Source organism: Triticum urartu, chromosome 2 (genome assembly GCF_003073215.2).
Source record: "Triticum urartu cultivar G1812 chromosome 2, Tu2.1, whole genome shotgun sequence".
In the NCBI taxonomy this organism is placed as follows: Eukaryota; Viridiplantae; Streptophyta; class Magnoliopsida; order Poales; family Poaceae; genus Triticum; species Triticum urartu.
In genome coordinates this window covers 679,084,903-679,105,955 of record NC_053023.1, presented here as the reverse complement: position 1 = coordinate 679,105,955, position 21,053 = coordinate 679,084,903, and the positions used below count along the sequence as shown (strand labels likewise).

Genomic DNA, 21,053 nt, shown 5'->3' with positions numbered 1-21,053 from the left:
GTGCATGCGCGGCACCGGTCGCGATTCATTGAACGTGGCGGCATGAACGCATCACACCTCCGGCGCTGACGCCGGTTGCGTCTCACCCGCGCGTGCACGTACACACTCGTCCACACCACGCCAAGGTTATCAGCGGCGAGGGACCGAACCCGGGAGATATTTTGCGAGCGATGCACACGATTACACGAGACGAGCGGCACTCGCGCTGACACCTACTCAAGATTTTGTTTGGGTCGCACCCAGAAACCGATACAAAATACGTAGAACCGAGTGGACGGAGGGGGAAGCGGCCGCTCCTCTCTTTCTTCGCCACGAGCGCAGCAGCGGCGACCGTCCGCGCATCACCGCGGTAAGGAAACGTCGCTGTCGCCCGCGGGCAAGGCCATTTCTCGGGTGACAGGCACCTGCGCTTTCGCTCCGACCGGCCAGTTGAAAGGGGCCAAACCAAACCTGCGGAGCCACCACATCCACTTACTGGATTATCCTCCTACTTAACGGATCACACGGGTTCATCAGAAAGTGGTGCGAAAGCGGACCGTAAAATATGATTGTAGGTTGTAGGCTTGTAGCCACTGAGATACGTAGATTTAGATAGATAGACTGACGGAGACGGACAGTTCAGTCCGCGGGTGAAGGGTCTGGATTCTGGATTGCTTGCTTGGATGGATGGTCGGCATATCACAAGCGACCACAGAAAAGTTATGCGATTACGTCTCACGATATCAAACGCACTACTTTGATTTTTCTTTTCTTGCGCAAATACTTTGCTCTGTTAAGTCAGGGTTTTTGGGGTGTAAGGGTATGTTTGGATTGTGGTCAAAGTGTACCCTATCAAAATTTTGGTCATGACCAAATGATTGGTATTTGTTTGGATGGTTGCCAATTATTTGGCATGCCAATGAACTCTAGCCAACTCTAGTTCATTTTTCTTGCCAATGTTGGCCAAATCATTGGCAACCAAAACCTCAACCAATATTTTGGCTAGCCAATATTTTGGTGGGGCAACCTTGGGCATAAACCAAACACACCCTAAATTGCTAAAAAAATCTCATTTGAGCCCTCCCCGCCCTCAACATAGCTCCGCCAGACGCCAGTGTGTTAAGACAAGCACGTGACTTAAAAAATCAAAATTGTACTCACAGGTATTTTAAATACGAATCTAACGGTGTTTATATTTATATCATACTATCACACAAGGACATGAAATGACAAACTAATTGTTGGTTAAAACATTGTCTTAACGAGTCAAAACGCGTTTTATGATATATTCTGAGAGTGAGACAGAAGGTGAGTGCATTCTGTCTTCTTTTTTTTGCCAAAAGGTGAGTACATCCTTGATTGGGAGTGTCGCTGTAAGTTGCCTGAAATATTCATATATATCTCTGTCGCTTTTTAAAAGCGTTAGGATCAACATCCAACCATTCCCATCTCATTTATCTTCATATATAAACCTCAGACGGAAACTCGCACTAAAGTTGCATGATCCCAGACGTACAATTTTAGGCTAACCAAGGTGCAACTTTAGTGTGACTGAATCACTGAATTTTTTTTTAGACAATTACTCCCTCCGTCCCATAATATAAGAACGTTTTTGACACTACAGAGGAAGTAGGAATTAGCCCCAATCCAATAAAATAAGCACAGGTTTAGGCTAGCCAGGTGGAACTTTAGGTGACTAAACATTCAAGCCACTTAGGATGAGCAAATCAGATAAAAGTACAGGTTCCATCTAAACAAGATGCAACTTTAGGTGACTGAAATTTCAGGCTTAGCAAATCTGCTAAAAAGGTTAATAATCCATCGAAGAAGATGGCCAGAAAGGAAAAAAGGGACTCTTGACATTTCTGGTAGTAATCGGATTAACATTTGGGGCCAACCGACCAGGTGTATCTAACACGCATAACATCCTTATCCCTTATCCCCTCACCAACACCCTCATCCGATTATCCCCTTCTCATCCAACAGCTTAGACATCCTTTTCCTTGATAAACAAAAGAGACTTCATGATTCTGTATTACAATCGTTACTAAATTAATTTCAATTTCCACCTAGCTGACACAAAATCATAACCTAAAAGGTCTGATGCAAGAACTGAGAACTATACATTGCATCATGCCACCATGAAGCAGAGAAACAGGTGCTTCGCGCGGATACTCCGAAAACAGTTCATTTCATGGCAACTTGGGGAGGTGATCTTTCTGGGGATCAGCGGGAATGAACACGGGGAGCTGGTGAGGCCGAGACACACCGGAGCGCTGGCTCGAGCCGCCAGGGTCTCTGAAACTTCTCGTCGCAGAATCTGTCATCAGAGGTCCACCAAAGAATATAGACTGACCGGTGTACAGAAGGTCGGGCCGGGTTACCCGAGAGCTCGGTCCCTGGTTTGCCTGCGCAGACATGAACCGGCCAGCTTCCTGATCCCAGTAAACCGATGACCGAGGAGATCTATCTGTGTTCGGCACACTAAACCTCCTTGCGTTGTTGGCTTCTGGTATAGCCGCTTCATTTGCTTTGGCTGAGAATGGGGACCTGTTGGCTGATGTCTGATAGATTGGGTTGAAATGCTTCGAGGGATGGTGCTCTGCAATGGGCGTCGGAGTCCGCGAGTTGCTCTGGAAGCTGCTGGGTGTCTGAGGATACAGCTCAATGTCATCTGCACTTGCTATGCTGGGTGGATAAGGGGACTTGTACGGAGCATTCCTGCCAGACCGAGTGTCGATGTGGTTGCTAGTATCAGCACTCATTACACTGCTTCTGCAGCTGAGGTTATCGCTGGAGCACTGGTCGGCGTCGTAATGGGAACGGCTATTGATCGGTTTCAGCACGGATGAAGAGGCTCTGGCTTTTGCTGCGGCTTTCATGGCCTCGTTTGAATCCAGTTTTGCCAGCTTCCATGGGTTAATGCGAACTTGGCGCTTGGCGTGTTGTTTGGCTCTTTCGACCGGGTCTGTGCTATCAGGATCAACAGTTGAAGGTAATCGCCCAGGTCCCAAGTGTGGAATGATTTCGTCCTGTGATGTGATACAGACGATTAAAATAGGCCAAAGAAGTAGGAGAAAAATTCAACTTCGAAATGAAAACGATTATGATGGACAGAACACATCTTGCACATAACAGTGCAGGTTTCTGATAAGATTTATTAACGTGGAAAGCATAATCCCATCATTGGAAAAGTAAACAGCACAGCAAATTGATGTGCTTCCAGTGATAGAAACATAAACACCCGACAGTTCACTCTATGGAAAGTTGATTTTGGTTAGCAAACTACAGACAGTTGATACGGCCTAGAAGGCTAGACGTAGCACTGGATAAGAAACACACCTGGTCAACAAAGATGCGCGGTGGAGTGCACCATGCACCTTTGTAGTGCCGTGCGAACGAGCTCCCGCTGAAAGCAGTTGGTGCAGAACTCATGGGAGAAGATGGCAAGCTTTGCTGCTCATCATTGACAGAGAGACCAGGAGGTTCACTCTGAGCCCTCATTGCCACAACATATTCATAAGTTGTGATGCCCTGAAAAATGGTTGTAACAAAGCGGTATCATAATCAATTCCTTGCAAAAATTATAGTACAGTATTGACAAGGAATAGCAAAGTGACGAACCTTCTTGATTAATAGCATATGGAAGAAGAACAGCTCCCCCAGGGGCACTGAAGCAAGCACAGCAAGAGCTGTACTCAGGGCCTGAAGCCAAGGATGTATTGAGTTAAGATTGAGCTAGCCATGTCATATACTCTAATACAGTGCTTGACTATCGTATGACTAGCTCTATGGTGTTATATACTTCAATGCAGTGATCGATTACAAGTTATTATTGCTTGAAAGGTAACTAACTAGCTCAATTTAAAGTACTGTACTATATGGCCAAATAGATGTCAGTATACATAATTCAAATAGTACTAACCATGCAAAATGATGCCATTGTGATCATAAATTATTCCTTTGGGGCAAAAAGGCCAAGTTACTACTCTAATTTGCAGCAGTGGCAGCGTTTATGTACAACTGCTGCTGCACAGAGTTAGAAACTCTGTTCTGTCCTCATGTAATAAAATAAAATTACGTTCAAGTGTTCCTACTAAGTCAACACCCTGCCTCAGATCAACAGCAATACTACACCACATACCACTGATTTGATTCTGCACCTTACAAAGACCGCTCAATGAAGATGGATATATTAAAGTAATTACGGTGAAATCCAAAGGTACAGCTATATGCCTCAAAACAAGATAAGAAAAAGGCATTAACATTTACCACAATGACTGCAAAGGGCACTCGTGAAAGACCATAGCCCAGCTTTTCTCCTATTTGTTCTTCAATTGCTGCTTTATCAGTGAAGCAACGTACAAACACAGCTATACCAACTCCACACTCAACCGCAAGCTTTATGCATAACGAAAATGTACAATTAGAAACATGAAAAATGCTTTCAGGACATCAAATTTCACACTCCTATGGTAATTCTACATACCCAAGCAAGACTCACAGCCATAAGGCACAAAAAAGTCATATAATTTCTCCTTCCAACACAATTGTTCAGCCACTGCATCAAAAAGGACAAATAAGAGAGCAGAAAATCCACACCAACAAACTGTGGAGAAAGGGTAGAAAGACTGAATGAAATACATAATCTTCAGCATGGCACCTACCCGACAATGATGATCAAAACCATCAACACACTTGTCACAGCTCCGACAATGTTTACTATTTTTTCGCACCTGCATCAATACACAAAGGAAAGGGCATTTCAATACGAATAGAAGTTAAGAATAACGGCACATTTGCGTAAACATAAAGGACTCTATTATTGTTGCAAGCAGACTTAAAATGTTCTACTCCGAATCTATCAATGTTGCAGAAGCACAAAAACAGATAAAATAGTATGACAGGATAAATTGTAGCTGCCAATGACTAACAGATCTAATCTCCAAACATTGTCCTTTTGCCTCACTCCTGTTTGCTTCTTTATGCTTATTTTCAACAGAAACAGAATTTATGGAATTATCTCATGCATGCATCCTTCCTTAATCATCCTTGTGGATTTCTTTTACAAGCTACTGCATCGATGCTAACTTAGCTGATTTGTGTTGGGCATTTATGTCTCTATATCATCATGTCAACTGTGCTGCGTACACGACAAAGGCAGATGCAACTAACTTATTACAGAAAGTATATCACAAAGGAGTCCCTCCTTAAACCCTGTGTATTGCCTGTTCCCAAAAGTCTTAGAAGTGCCTAAATACTGCTCCCTCCGTTCCAAAATAAGTGTTGTGGTCTTTCAAATTTGAACTAAAACCACGGCACTTATTTTGGAACAGAGGGAGTAAACATTATGATGCAAATGGACAAAATTTTCAAGTGACACACACATAAACAATAATATATTTTATACCAGACTTCTTTAACATGTGCTGTAATATATCAGTTATAGCATTTAAATTCATGTAAAATAGATATGGACTCAAGAAACAGGTAAATTCTAATTAATGGATGCAAGCATCTGCATTGCATCCATTTTCCAGAACTACCATGGCTATAACAAAAGAATAAAATGCATCCGAAGTCCGAACTCTTGAGTATGATATATTCTGCTTGCTGGGTACCTCTGTGTTGCAAAGGGTGCAAAAGAGTGCCTCCTCAGCATAATTTTCTTGTTGGTAAGCTTCATCTTCTTTGCGACAATCCTCTTTCTTAAAAATAGCACAACAAAAACAACCAGTTCCTAAACATGATCTATGCTTTCTGATTTCCTCGTTGGCTTCCAATCCTGATTTGCCAGCTTCTTCTTGAGTGTCTACGTTTGCTTTTAATCAAAAGGATGATGTATTAGTATTTGAACTTCAATAGCAGTTTCATCAGGTATCAGGACATACCTTCTGATTTATAGATTAGTGCACCATTGACGCTAATCAGGATGCCAGGGTCAGCAGGATCAATAGCAGTACATCTAGCATATAGAATCAGTACCGATAAAGCCTGATAAACAGAAACAGATACAAGAGGCATATCAAATGAAATATATTCCAGGATTCAATCCATGCATAAAAATAGAGGAAGTGGAACCTTACCAGAAAACTATAAACACCGATTGCAATATACTGATACAGGTCCTTCCCAAGAAACGGAGACAAGAAAGCATAGAATGCTATACACAGCAAGAAGAACACTGTTATAGCAACCACCTGCCAAAAAAAAAATCACCATTCAATTTTTTTTTCCGAACCATGAAGGAGAACTGCATTCGAACATTTATAGAAGAAGAAAGAGTGTCAGGACATGAAAACATCGACCGAATGATCAACAAGAAAACACAGGTCACAACCAACCAAACATAACGTGAACCGAGCACTGACAAACACCACTAGGGCTAAAACTAGACAAAATAAAAACAGCTCAAGGAGGAAGCTTAGGCCAGAGTAGCTAGCATCAGCCTTAATCTGACTAATGAGTAATGGCCTGGGGAGTCGGAGTGTACTTGTTTCAAAAAATCAAACAGCTTGTAGTTTGTGGTGACACCAGCATGAAGGAAGTGTGAATCCAACCAAGACGCCACAGGTTGAGCAGAAAAGCAAGACCAAAACCTCCACAAAAAGCTGAAAGCAAACTAAGGACTCCTAACCCTAGGTTTTTCATAAACAATAAGCATTTGAAGTGAATAAAACCATCAAATTTACATGTGAATTTTTTAATATTTTACACAAGATAACCAGTTAACACGCTTGCTCAGATATTGCAGATCTCTTGTTTAGTACAAGATCAAAGATAAAAAGACCTTTGCCTATTTGCTTGATCTTTTAAACTTCTATCTCAAATTTAAGGAGGAAGGGGAGATAAGACGATCAGATGAAGGTAAGCAGGGTGATTCGGTCTGTACATGTACCAGAGAGCCATTACTAACTGGATGTTCTCAAGTAAAGAGAGGATACGCTTGATAGGAGCAGATGCATAGACCAAGCGTCGTGTCCTCCATAACTCAGGTCATAAGCCAAGAATCAGTGAAAATATCTAACCGTTAGTCGTGAAATACTCGCTAATTCAGTTGACTACTAAGCTCTTATTACAGGGCTCACACTTTAAAATGATACTTCCCTCAGAACTCAGATACAATGTGTTTAGCCAGGACCAGCATACAATTAAGCTGGGATACCATGTCAGTACAGGACAGCAAGGTGAACGCCATTGAACTGAAAACCCGTCATTTTGAACACGGATGCACCCATACCATGGGGACAACACACAGAGGACTAAACAAACTAAAGTTCCGCATTCGAGTGAAAGGAACTCACACAGTTTGTAGTTAGCCTGTAATTGCAAAACTAATTAAAGCGAGTTGGTTGTGCAAACAGGAAGGAGACAAGAAAACAAACAGAGTTGGCGGCGGCGGCCAAAGCCGCGAAACTCCAACTCCAAAAGTCCAAGGCCAAAATCCCCCATCACATCGAAGACAAAGAACAGAAGAGACCAAGAGGAAACCAACAAAAAAACAACAGTTTAATTGTCTGCAGAGAAAAATGCCAGATTAGAGCAGAAGCATACTCGCGCCATTGCGCACGGGATCAGAACGAAGCACCGCGTGAAATTCGAGCAGCATGGCATCAGGGTAAACCTAAGAAAATCAAATCCATGCACTAGTTCGCGTCGGAACAGCAGAAATGGGCAACATACACAGTACAGAGTAAAGTCGCGCAGTAGCACCCAAAAAAATGCAGGTAAAGATAATGCATCAGTCCATCACATCAGACACACATAACTACGGAATAATACTAGGATTGAACCGAAAAATGGGGGAACGCATCAGATCAAAACGAACAGCGCGCATCAGTAGTTTACTTCTCGTGCTAACCTAAACACGCTAGTCGCCAGCATCGCGCAGGCAAGGCACAGGGAGACTTTCAAACGCCACAGCGCGGGGTTCTCGGCCTCGGAAGCGCCGAAGCGAAAACAATTCCGGTCCCCCGGCGGGGAGATCCGGAGGCACATTGCGCGTTCGAGCACAGACGAACATAAAAGAAGGGCGAACGCGAACGGACCTGCAGGGTGTGGGCGGGGAGCTGCCACCCGTGGCGGCGCGCCATGGCGGCGCTGCCGCGGCGGAGGCGGAGGGAGCGGCCACGGGATCAGCGACGCGGCGGCGGCGGCGGCGGGGGCTGCATTGGGGGGGCGCGAGATCCCGAGCCGCGCGGAGTAAACCCTAGCGCCCCGTACGGTACGGCACCTCTCGGCCTGCGCTGCGCCGGGGAGAGAGGGGGAGGGGAAGAGGAGGAAGGAAGGCGTGGTAGAAGTGGGTGTGCGTGGCGACGGCGGTAGTGGATTTTTTACTGGGAGGAGGGAGGGGGCGGTCTCGGATTCTCTTTTGCCTGGGCCGTCGTCCTCTGCTCTCGTCGCCTGCGTCGTCCACTGCGTGGACTGAAAATATTTGTTTCCTTCCGAACTTAATTTGATATATCACTGAGAAGTGGGCCGTCCAGGGACATGAGTTCCTTTTTTTTATGTTGGCCGATGCTCTGCGTCGGTCGACCGGCGAGCGGCCTCGGTTACCCTGCGCACCGTACCATCGGCCAGGCGTAGCCGTTGGATCTGGCCTCCTCAACCCATTTGCTAGACCAAAACGAAGAAACAATGACACGGTCGACGAGCGATGGTAGCTTATCTCATCACAAAAAAAAAAGCTTATCTCATCACAATATGCGTAAAATGATCACTATCCCAGCATGGTATCTATGATGGAAAAATTGATTGTTACGGTCTCTACCTCTATTAACTCGAATCCATGGCAGTACACGGGAGTTGGGGGTAGGAGAGGTAGGGTTCAAGAGAGGGAGAGAGAGAGCAGATTCTCGATGCCCTCACACACACACACCCGCATGCTCACTTATCCACCCAGCTCTCAGGTGGACGGGTCGAACCTGCGGTTGGGCCTTCGGTATCTCTTGGGATGGCCTTCGCTGTGCTTTTGGATTTGGCCCCCGTGTCTGCGTCCATCACATTCCCCCTCCTTCAACACCAGCTTGACCCCAAGCTGCAGCTGATGAAGCTATGTACCTAAGGTAGGGTCATAGGCCTGACCTAGACTACCTCCCCAAGGGCATCACCCTAAAGCCAGCAGCATTCAAAGGGTACCATCATCCACTCGACCAGAGACATTTCACTCGGAAGAATCAATGTCATTCGACCGTCACAGAAGTCACTCGACAAAAAGAAGATCTGGAGCCACTCTACACAGCAACGGTCAGGCGTTTACTCATAGCCTTAACTACCATTTATAGCACTTTAATACGAACGTTACCTGTAACGCTCCACCTTTATGTACATTGAACCTCGCATAACGGAGGGGAGCTGGGGTCCTGGCGCACTCTATATAAGCCACCCCCTCCTCCAGGACAGGGGTTTGCATCTTTTGTAAACACACACACACACACACACATATAATCCAGTCGATCGCCCCAGGGCATCGAGACGTAGGGCTATTACTTCCTCCAAGAAGGGCCTGAACTCGTAAATTCGTGTGTACAACTACTCCATAGCTAGGATCTTGCCTCTTCATACCTACCCCCCATTCTACTGTCAGTCTTAGAACCACGACAGTTGGCGCCCACCATGGGGCAGGTGTCTTAGCAGTTTGTTGGAGAAGTTGTCATTTTTCTGATTCCCGTCATCATGGTTTCCGGTGGAGGATTGGCTGAAGGCGCGAGATCCGTCTCGGCGCGCTTATCTTCATCACCGACAACTCCGCTTGGCTTCACGAGGCTCCACTCGACGTCGAGGCACTCCCCGTCCGCGGGGCGACGCACTTCCGCGCATGCGTCCGCGGCGTCCTTCTTCGGCAGCCGTCGACTCAGTATCAGTCGGCTCCTACGGCAACCTCGCTTTCCGTTGTTCGCCGGCGCCAGCGATCTGGTCAATCGCGGCTTCAGCGGTGGGTGAGGCATGCGGTGGCCCGCCAATTGGCCACCCCACAAATCGCGGCGATCGAGCCTGATGAAACTCTCTACGCCATGTTCGATCTGTCGACTGGCTCCGTCGAGACTGCACCCGAGTGCGACAGCAGTGACCCCCGGCGGAAGTTTTGATGGTCAATGGACCACGCTGTCCTCCTGGCTTCACCCGTGAAGTCGGTGGTGATGGCGTCGGTGACCCATCACATGCCCACGAGGAGTACCGTCCCGAACCACTCGCTTCGCAGCGGAGGGAAGAGCTTCGCCGCCGTAATATGGATGCACTTCACACTCCTATCGTTGGAGAAACCTCCGAGGCCCAGGCCTTGGAGGAGGCGCGCCTGGCCAACTTGGTTGAGCGCACTCGACTGGAGAACCTCCAGCGCGCTCTCGACGAGCGTGCTCGGCAGCGGGTTCGTGAGTCCAGTCGACGACAACTTTTTCTGCCTCCGACTCGGGTATACCGAACTCCGATCCAGAATCTCACAGCTGCAGCTCGAATAGCAGAGTCAATTCAACCTTCCCAGTCAGAAGCTGGCCGAGGTTTGATGCAGATCCGGGCTTTACTCCGAGCAGCGGGAGAGCAGAACACAACAGTATCTCGGTCGCGGAATAGGATTCATAGCAGATCTGTGGTGGCAGATACCGTTCAATCTGCTCACAACCCAAGATCGCCTCCGCGGCGTGAGGAACGTGGGCACCGGCAAGATCAGTACAGGAACCGCGAGCAGTATGATCATCGACTCGACCACGATGACCGTCGTCGAGTGCCCATGCCTCCTCTGAGGAGTGGGTCATACGTGCCTCAGCGGCAAGATGACAGGCGCCCTCACAGCGGCAAATGAAGAATTCCAGTCGACCCCAGAGAGCCAGGCTTTGATGCAAGATCTATCATTGTTCAAGGTCTAATTGATAGGAACAGGGCTCATAGAGAAGGCCACGATAGAGATCATCCGACTGGAAGTAGGGTGCACGTTTCAGGACCCGAGTGTTTCAGCAAAGCCATCAGAGCAGCAGTGATTCCTCCCAACTTCAGGTTGGCGATTGGAGTCAGCAAGTTCACCGGCGAGTCCAAGCCAGACACTTGGCTTGAGGACTACCGAGTGGCCGTGCAGATTGGTGGCGGCAATGATAATGTGGCTATGAAGCACTTCCCCTTGATGTTGGAGGGCTCAGCCAGAGCGTGGTTGAATCAGTTGGCTCCTGGCAGTATATATAGTTGGGAGGAACTTGCTTGAGTGTTTGTTAGGACCTTTGAAGGCACTTGCAAAAGGCCGGCATGGTTGACAGAATTGCAGTGTTGTGTCCAGAAACCGAATGAAACCTTGAGGGATTATATCCAGAGATGGATCAAATTGCACCATACAGTGGAGAATGTGTTAGATCACCAAGCAATTTGTGCCTTCAAGGAAGGCGTTAAGTATCGGGAGTTGAATCTGAAATTCGGTCGGACAGGAGATATGACTCTGACTCGGATGATGGAGATTGCCATCAAATATGCCAATGGTGAAGAGGAAGACCGACTCCGGAGCGGCAAGCACAAAACAGTCGCCCAAGAAACCGGAGGAGGGAATTCCAGTCGGAAACAGAAGCGAAAGGCTGAACCAGCTGCTCCTGGTGAAGCTTTAGCTGTTGCCCAAGAAAAGTTCAAAGGAAATCCCAAGGGGCCCTGGACTCCCAAAAAAGTTAAGGATAAAGATGGTTTTCCCAATGTCAATTCCACACTGATGATTTTTGCTGATGTTGAAAGCAAAAGTTGGTTGAAAGTTATTAACAGGGAAGTAAACATGGTTGCTCTTGCAACACCCAGTTATCTGAAGTGGTCCCAGACCGCCATCACATTCGATCAGTCAGACCATCCAGCTCATATAGCCACCCCTGGGAGGCAAGCACTGGTGGTCGACCCAGTAGTTGAAGGCACTCGACTGACTAAAGTGTTGATGGATGGTGGCAGTGGCCTGAATATTCTTTATGCTGAAACCTTGAAGGGAATGGGCATTCCTATGTCCAAACTTAGTGAAAGTAACATGAGTTTCCATGGCGTTATTCCTGGCAAGAAAGCTCAATCACTCGGCTAGATCACCCTTGATGTGGTTTTCGGTGATTCCAAGAATTACCGCAAGGAAAAGTTGACATTTGAGGTAGTGGATTTCAAGAGTGCTTACGATGCTATTCTAGGTAGGCCTGCTTATGCACGTTTTATGTCTCGACCATGTTACGTGTATCTCAAATTGAAGATGCCTGGTCTTAAAGGAGTAATCACTGTCACTGGTAATCGGCAGAAGGCGGAAGAGTGCTTCCAAAAGGGCTCAAAAATTGCAGATGCACAGATGGCAGTAGTAGAACTACAAGAGTATCAGAAGGATGCAGATCCGAGTGATTTGCTGCGAGCCAGGAAGCCTGCCACAGATTCTGCATTTCAGTCGTCCGGTGAAACGAAGCCGATTCATATTCACCCGACCGATCCCAATGCTGCTCCGACCCATATCTCAACAACACTCGACATCAAATAGGAAGAAGCGCTCATCCAGTTCCTCTGTGAGAACTGGGACGTCTTTGCATGGAAACCTTCTGACATGCCGGGTGTACCCACGGGACTGGCCGAGCATCGTTTGTGAGTCGACCCAAAAGTAAAACCAGTCAAGGAACATCTCCGATGGTCCGCCGTCCAGAAGAGAAAAGCAATCGGCGAGGAAGTGGCTCGGCTCCTGGCAGCTGAGTTCATCCATGAAATCTACCACTCCAAGTGGCTCGTCAATGTTGTCATGGTCCTCAAGAAGGACGACTCATTTCGCATGTGCATTGACTTTAAGCATATCAATCGGGCCTGCCCGAAAGATCATTTTCCTCTTCCCCGCATCGACCAAATCGTCGATTCAACTGCGGGGTGTGAGCGTTTGTCTTTTTTGGACGCCTATTCCGGGTACCATCAGATCCGACTGTATGGTCCCGATGAGATAAAAACGACTTTCATCACTCTATTCGGATGCTTTTGTTATGTCACTATGCCATTCGGCTTGAAGAATGTCGGAGCCACATTCATGAGGATGATCCAGAAGTGTTTGCTCACTCAAATCAGTCGAAATGTGGAAGCATACATGGATGACATTGTGGTCAAGTCACGTAAAGGTTCCGACTTGTTGGCTGACCTTGCTGAAACCTTTGCCAATCTTAGAAGATATGATATCAAGCTTAATCCATCAAAATGCACATTCGGAGTTCCTGGCGGAAAGTTACTCGGTTTCCTCGTTTCCGAACGAGGGATCGATGCTAACCCAGAGAAAGTTGGTGCTATACTTCAGATGAAACGCCCTGTGCGTGTGCACGATGTCCAGAAGCTTACTGGTTGTTTGGCCTCCTTGAGTCGATTCATTTCTCGCCTCGGTGAAAAGGCATTGCCTCTTTACCGACTGATGAAGAAGTCTGATAAGTTCGAGTGGACTCCCGAAGCTGACACAGCGTTTGCAGAGCTCAAAGCCCTGCTTTCCACCCAGCCAGTGCTTGCTACGCCAATCAGCAAATAGCCTTTACTGCTTTATATTGCAGCCATTGGACAAGTTTTTAGTACACTACTCATGGTCGAGCGGGAGGAAGAAGGAAAAGCCTATAAAGTTCAGCACCCAGTATATTATGTTTCTGAAGTTCTGACTCCGTCGAAGCAAAGATATCCACATTATTAGAAGCTTGTTTATGGGATTTACATGACCACGAAGAAAGTTGCACACTACTTCTCTGATCATTCCATTACAGTCATCAGCGACGCTCCATTATCAGAGATTCTGAACAACAAAGACGCAACTGGTCGAGTGACAAAGTGGGCGATTGAACTCCTTCCCCTGGACATCAAATTTGAGGCAAAGAAGGCCATCAAGTCCCAAGCAATAGCTGATTTCCTCGCCGAGTGGATCGAACAACAACTTCTGGCCCAAATCCACTCGGAGCATTGGACCATGTTCTTCGATGGGTCCAAGATGTTGAATGGTTCCGGTGCTGGGGTGGTGTTGGTATCCCCCCGCGGTGACAAACTCAGCTATGTTCTCCAGATTCACTTTGACTCCTCCAACAATGAAGCCGAATATGAGGCACTTCTGTACGGGTTGCGTATGTCCATTTCGCTCGGCGTTCGTCACCTCATGGTCTATGGCGACTCAGATTTGGTGGTCAATCAAGTAATGAAGGAGTGGGATGTCAGAAGCCCAGCTATGACTGGTTATTGCAATGCAGTGAGAAAGCTAGGAAAGAGATTTGAGGGATTAGAGCTCCATCACATCCCTCGACTAAAAAATCAAGCGGCCGATGATCTGGCAAAGATAGGCTCCAAGAGAGAAGCCATCCCCAGCAATGTGTTCTTGGAGCACATTCATACACCTTCAGTTCAAGAAGATCCCTTCACTGAAGAGCCCCCACAGCCGAAGAGTGCCACCGATCCGACTGACATCGAGGTTCCAGCCGTAGTCGATTTGATTATGGAGGTTTTGGTCATCACCCCCGATTGGACAGTACCATATATCGCATACATTCTTAGAAGGGAACTCCCAGAAGATGAAGAAGAGGCTCGACAGATCATCCGTCGATCTAAAGCCTTTACTGTGATAAGAGGACAGTTGTTCAGAGAAAGTGTGACTGGAGTTTGCCAGAAATGCATAACGCCTGAAGAAGGTCGAGTGATCCTCAACGACATCCACTCGGGGACCTGTGGTCATCATGCGTCCTCTCGGACCATTGTGGCCAAAGCATACCGAGCGGGATTTTACTAGCCACGGGCAAATGAGATGGCACAAGAAATAGTCGACAAATGTGAAGGTTGCCAGTTTTACTCCAACATGTCTCACAAGCCTGCGTCGGCCCTGAAGACCATTCCACTCGTCTGGCCCTTTACTGTTTAGGGATTAGACATGGTTGGACCTCTGAGGACTGGTAGGAGTGGATTCACTCATGTGCTTGTAGCAGTCGACAAGTTCACCAGATGGATTGAGGCCAAGCCTATCAAGAACTTTGATGCCAGTACTGCTGTCAGCTTCATCAGAGAGATAACATTCAGATATGGTGTTCCACACAGCATCATCACTGACAATGGATCAAACTTCGACTCTGATGAGTTCAGAACTTTCTGTGCTTCACAAGGTACTCGAGTCGACTATGCCTCAGTCGCCCATCCCCAGTCGAATGGACAAGCTGGAAGAGCAAATGGATTGATTCTCAAAGGACTGAAACCCCGACTGATGCGTGACCTCAAACACGCAGCAGGAGCCTGGGTCGATGAACTTCCATCAGTATTGTGGGGATTGAGGACAACTCTCAATCGGTCGACTGGCAGAACCCCATTTTTTCTTGATTTAGGGAGCCGAAGCTGTACCTCCGAGTGACTTGCTCCACAATGCGCCCCTAGTCGAGCTTTTCTCAGAGAAAGAAGTAGAACAAGCACGACAAGATGCAGTTGATCTCTTGGAAGAAGAAAGAGAGATGGCCTTGATCCAATCAACCATCTATCAGCAAGACCTGCGTCGATTCCATGCCAGAAACGTGAGGGGTTGAGCATTTCAAGAGGGAGACTTGGTTCTCCGAGTGGATCAGCAGAAACCACACAAGCTTGCTCCCTCTTGGGAAGGCCCCTTCGTTGTCACCAGAGTGCTCCACAATGGAGCGTACCACCTCTACGACGTCGAGCACAAGAAAGACGAGCCGCGCGCTTGGAATGCGGAGCTGCTCCGCCCCTTTTATACTTAAACACTCAGTCTGTTGAGATGTAATAAGAAGCACCTTTGTAGTTTGTTTATCAAAGACAAGAGTTTTACAGTCTTCTGAAAATGATTGTCGATTGCCTACGTTTGTTTCTGAAATCCCCCAGTGTCACACCCTAGCTAGTTCAAGCATTAGAGTGTGCATCATGTTTAAATTCCCTTAAATTTGAAATGGGGAAAACAGAAACACCACCACCCCCTGGAAACAACTAGGGTTTACTAAAATTATTTTCAATGAACCCAAAATGCCCTTCACAAAATGTTCACCATTTCTGGATTGGGCTAAAACCCCTGGCAAAAATGGTGCACTCTTTTCTAGGACATTCTGGATTCTTTGAATTAAATCATAAGTATTTGAATTTGGGCATTTAAATGCTATAAAATAATTTAAATACTCAAATAATCCTGGAAATAAGTGTGGGCTGTTGGGAATAATCTAAGCAGAGCCCCTAATTATTTTCAGGATTTTTAAAGATGTCTAGGTATTTTTAATAAAGCCCAACAGTTGCAGAAAAATAGAAAAAGAAAACAAATCAGAAAAAGCAGAGAGAGAGAAACTTACCAGGCGCAGCCCACCAGCCCACCTGGCTCGGCCCAGCCGACTGGCACTTGCCAGTCGTCCCCCTCCTCTCGCCAGGAGGACGAGGAGCGCGTGGCCGGCGCCCGCGGCCACACGCCGGCCACCTCCTGCTTCCGCCGACGCCCTGGAGGCGTCCACGAGTGCCACGCCGACCCCCACGTCTCCCTTTCCTTATTCCCACTCTCTCCGTGGCCTCTCTCCCTCTCTGGCTCTCTCCCCACCCTCCTGCTGACCGCAGCCGTCGCCGCCGACAAGCTTCACCGCAGCCACCGCCGTCCATCGCTGCCCCGACATGCCAGGAAGCTCCACCGTCGTCGACTACATCAAGTAGGCCGAGCCCCGTGCGCTCGCTCGCCTCGGAGACGCTGCACCGAGCTCGCCCTCAACTTCGGCCACCGGAGATCCCCTTCGCCGCTCCGCTCGCTCCAGCCCTTCCCCGAGCTCGCCGTTCGCTCCCCTGCAACCGCTGTGAGCTCCGCCATCGTTTCCCCCTCTCCCCGCGCTCGTCCGCGTCCTCTAACCCCCTCTGCCATCGAAGCCGAAGCTCGCCGCCGCCACCGCACGTCGCCGTCGTGGCCATAGCCACGTTGGGACGCCACTGAGCACGCCTTCGTCTTCCACGCGTTCCCAGGAGCCTAACGCACCACTCCCCGCGCCTCGCCGCGCCCCGTAGCCTCGGTTTCATCCTCGCCCGAACTCCGGCGACCGCCAAGGTCGTCGCCGACGTCGTTCCCGGCCTCCCCGAGCCCCACTTCCTCCACCAAATGATGCGGCTCGCTCCCCGCGTCACGTAGCTGCTCTCCGCCGTTGTTTTGGTCGCCGAAGACGCAAACCCGAGCCCCTCCGCCGCGTCTGTTGTCGCCGACGTCAAGCCGCCGGTGAGTTGACCCTGTTTGACCCTTGTGTGGGCCCAGGTAGACCCCCCTGAGTCTATGACAGGTGGGGCCGGCCTGCTAATTAGTTTAGGATTAGTTTTAACTAAATTTAATTAGTTCAGTCACTGACATGTGGGCCCAGGCCCCACTGACAGTTAATTAGAGTTTATTTAACTCTGTTAATTAGCCGAGTCACTGACAGAGAGGGCCCACCAGTCAGGTTTGACCTGGCTGACCTAGTTGACCGCTGACGTCACACCTATGTCATGCTGACGCATTAATTCAATTACTGGAATTTTTCTTTAATAGGAAATTCCATAAAATAGTCAAAACTTCTAAAAATCATAGAAAATCAACCATAGCTCCAAATGCAAAGATTTATATATGAAAAATGATCAGAAAAATTCAATCTATCCATCTGTAATGGTTTCATGCATGACAAAACAAGTTAACCTTGCTGTTTAAGCAGAATAAGGTAATGCACTAATAAGGCCATGTTTAATGAGCTAATATTTGAATCTTTGATTCAAATGAGTTCATCCCCTTCTGTTTTAGCTTGAATTAGGCCAAGACACTTTCATCTTGCCATGTCATAGCATGCATCATATTGTTGCATATTGCCATGTGTTGATTATGTTCGATGTGACTTTCGTGGTAGGTTCTGCCTCCGAGGATAACCCCGAGTATCCGTCTGAAGGGCAGTACCCTACTACCTCTACAACAGGCAAGAAACCCATCGATCATTCCGATACAAACCCATGTTCTCGCTTCTGCTCTTGTTTACTGCATTAAGACAACGCGATTCAAACTGCTGTGTGCTACGGTAGTTGAACCCTTATCCTCTGCATGACCTGTCATTGCCACAGTAACTAGATGAAACCCACTAGCATGTGTAGGAGTTGATTGAGCCATGTGTGTGATTCCTACCTTGCTATGCCTGCTATGCTTAGAGTTGTGTCAGGTCTGGTTCATCTGGGTGATGGGCTAGAGTGAAATATTTATGTCGGTAATGTGAGGGATGTGTTGAACATGTTTTGGTTAAGGTATTGATGAGAGGCCATGTAGGAGTACATGGTGGGTTGTTTCATTGAGGCCGTCCCTAAGAACTGAGATCTGTATGTGTGATTTAAAGATTCAGCTACTACCATGCATTGGGATCCTTAATTGATCCTCTCGGCTTCTTAAATACCCTAGTACTTTGTCCAGGAGTTGCAAATAGTTTCTGGTGTTTGTAGGTTATGTGTTGGTGGCCGTGCGTAGCGCTGACCCTAGGGGTGGGCTATGTTGCGGTAGTACACCGTGGCCGGGTATGCCGGGCGCCCGTTTGGCGTCTCGGGACCCTGTTCACATCGTTCGAGGCCGTATGTGGAAACCTCGGCCGGACTCCCTGCGGATGGAACCTGGATAGGCGATAAACCTGGACTAGAGACTTAAGTGTTTAGGTAGGCCGTGGCCGACATCCTCGCTAGGCTTCCGCTTGAAGGTTGCCGAGTACATGTCGTGTAAACGGCGGTAAGTGGTGGAAGCGTGTATGAAGAAGTATACCCCTGCAGGGTTAACATCATCTATTCGAATAGCCGCGTCCGCGGTAAAGGACTACTTGGTTGCCTATATAGTTCATAGACAAGTTAAAGGATACTACTAAAAGACTCAAGATAAGTGTGAGTACCGAGGATGGCCCTCTCGTAGGATGACGAGAGAGGATCCTCGGTGGAGTATTGTGTTGGTGAGTAGTGGACTCGTGTGCGAAAACTATTTTACTAGTGGAGTTCCGTAGGATAGCTTAGCCAAGAGTCAAAGCTGGCTTGCTGCAATAACCCCACCACCTTCTTGAGAATGAGCATGTATAGTAGGTTCTGTTGTAAGACTTGCTGAGTACCTTTGTACTCATGTTTGCTTAATTACTATTTTCAGACGACAACACCACCCCCTCCGATGGGTTCTACATAGACCTTGACGTCGACGAGTGACTAGCCACCCAGGTGGTGATCCTGGCCATGGAGAGCCCTATGTAGATAGACAGGCTTCGAGAAGCCTTCTTGCTTTCTAGTGTCTGTACTCAGACTATTTACTTCCGCTTGTGCTTGTATGATTGTATGACTTGAGTGTCGGGTCATGTGACCCCTACCTGTATGAACATGTTATGTATGGCTCTCTGGAGCCTTTAAATAAAGTACTTGAGTTGTAGAGTTTTGTTGTGATGCCATGTTGTATGTACTCATATCGGGCATATTGTGTGTATGATTGAAATGCTTGGTATGAGTGGGATCCGACAATCTAGTTGTTTATCCTTGGCAGCCTTTCTTATGGGGAAATGTAGTCTAGTGTTCCTCGAGCCATAGTAGTCCGCTACAGCCCGGTTCACCGGAGTCCTGCTAGCCCAGCACTACTGCTCAGAACACTTGACTGGCCGGCATGTGTTTCACTTCGTTCCTATGTCTGTCCCTTCGGGGAAATGTCACACGGTGACATCCGGAGTCCTGCCTAGCTTGCTACAGCCCGGGTTCCCCGGAGTCCTGTTAGCCCAGTGCTATAGCCCGGAATCAGTCGCTGATGACCGACATGCTCGATATGATTCATGTATGCCTGTCTCCATAGATCTGTGCCGCTTTGGGTTCACGACTAGCCATGTCGGCCCGGGTTCTCTGTCATATGGATGCTAGCGACACAATCATATACATGAGCCAAAAGGCGCAAACGGTCCCGGGCCGTGGTAAGGCGAAACCCGTGGGATACCGTGCGTGAGGCCGCAATGTGATATGAGGTGTTACCGGCTAGATCGATGTGACTTGGAATCGGGATCCTGACACCCAGTGGGTGGCTTAGCTGCGAATCCGTTTCGCCTAAGTTGAAAAAATCCTACCGAGTGGTGAGCAAGCCTCTCACTCGGGGGCTTAGCTGCAGTCCAGTACTCGCCTAAGTTAAAAAAAAATCCTACCAAGTGGTGAGCAAGCCTCTCACTCGGGGGCTTATCTGCAACCCAGTGCTTGCTTAAGTTTCAAAAATCCTACCGAGTGGTGAGCAAGTCTCTCACTCGGGGGCTTAGGTGCAGTCCAGTACTCGCCTAAGTTTTAAAAATCCTACGGAGTGATGAGCAAACCTCACACTCGGGGGCTTAGCTGCAGCCCAATGCTCGCCTAAGTTTCAAAAATCCTACCGAGTGATGAGCAAACCTTACACTCGGGGGCTTAGTTGCAGCCCAGTGCTCGCCTAAGTTTCAAAAATCCTACCGAGTGATGAGCAAACCTCACACTCGGAGGCTTAGCTACAGCCCAATGCTCGCATAAGTTTCAAAAATCCTACCGAGTGGTGAGCAAGCCTCTCACTCGGGGGCTTAGCTGCAATCCAGTACTCGCCTAAGTTGAAAAAATCCTACCGAGTGGTGAGCAAGCCTCTCACTTGGGGGCTTAGCTGCAGTCCAGTACTCGCCTAAGTTGAAAAAAATCCTACCGAGTGGTGAGCAAGCCTCTCACTCGGGGGCTTACACTACAAAAAAATACACTTCCGTGATGATACGTGTTTGTCACAGTAGGTCGCGTTTTTGTCATGCATGTACATCCATGACAAATTTATGACAAAATCAAGATAGTCATACCTGTGCTGTCGTAGAAGTGTTCCATGACATTACCAAAATTATCATCACGGAAGTGTCCACTTCCATGACGATAAATCACGCGTCACAGAAGTGCTTTCGGCAAGGGTGACCGACACGTGGCATCCACCGTAACGGAACGCCGTTAAGCTATCGGGTCGGGTTTTGGATCCGATAACCCGTTAACAGCCCCGACCAATGGGAAAATTCCACGTGAAAATTCTTATTGGCCGGACGAAACACGTGTCAGCTCATCAGTGGGTCAGATAGGCGCCTATGATACGTCGACATGTGGCACGGCCTAACAGAGGCCCATTCCTGTGAAAAGGCCGG

General features: G+C 47.9%; 1 protein-coding gene across 1 annotated transcript; it reads right to left on the bottom strand.

Annotated features, from left to right (window-relative positions):
- Positions 1 to 1,957: 1,957 nt before the first annotated feature.
- LOC125539675 (protein S-acyltransferase 21-like) lies at positions 1,958 to 8,333 on the bottom strand. The gene is made up of 10 exons (XM_048703183.1): positions 8,028 to 8,333; positions 6,066 to 6,179; positions 5,871 to 5,973; positions 5,601 to 5,800; positions 4,647 to 4,715; positions 4,469 to 4,540; positions 4,252 to 4,380; positions 3,604 to 3,684; positions 3,322 to 3,513; positions 1,958 to 3,011 (listed from the first exon to the last, which is right to left on the bottom strand). Exons 1-10 carry the CDS (start codon positions 8,070 to 8,072, stop codon positions 2,172 to 2,174), a joined length of 1,845 nt encoding a protein of 614 aa, XP_048559140.1. The 5' UTR covers positions 8,073 to 8,333; the 3' UTR covers positions 1,958 to 2,171.
- Positions 8,334 to 21,053: the final 12,720 nt, after the last annotated feature.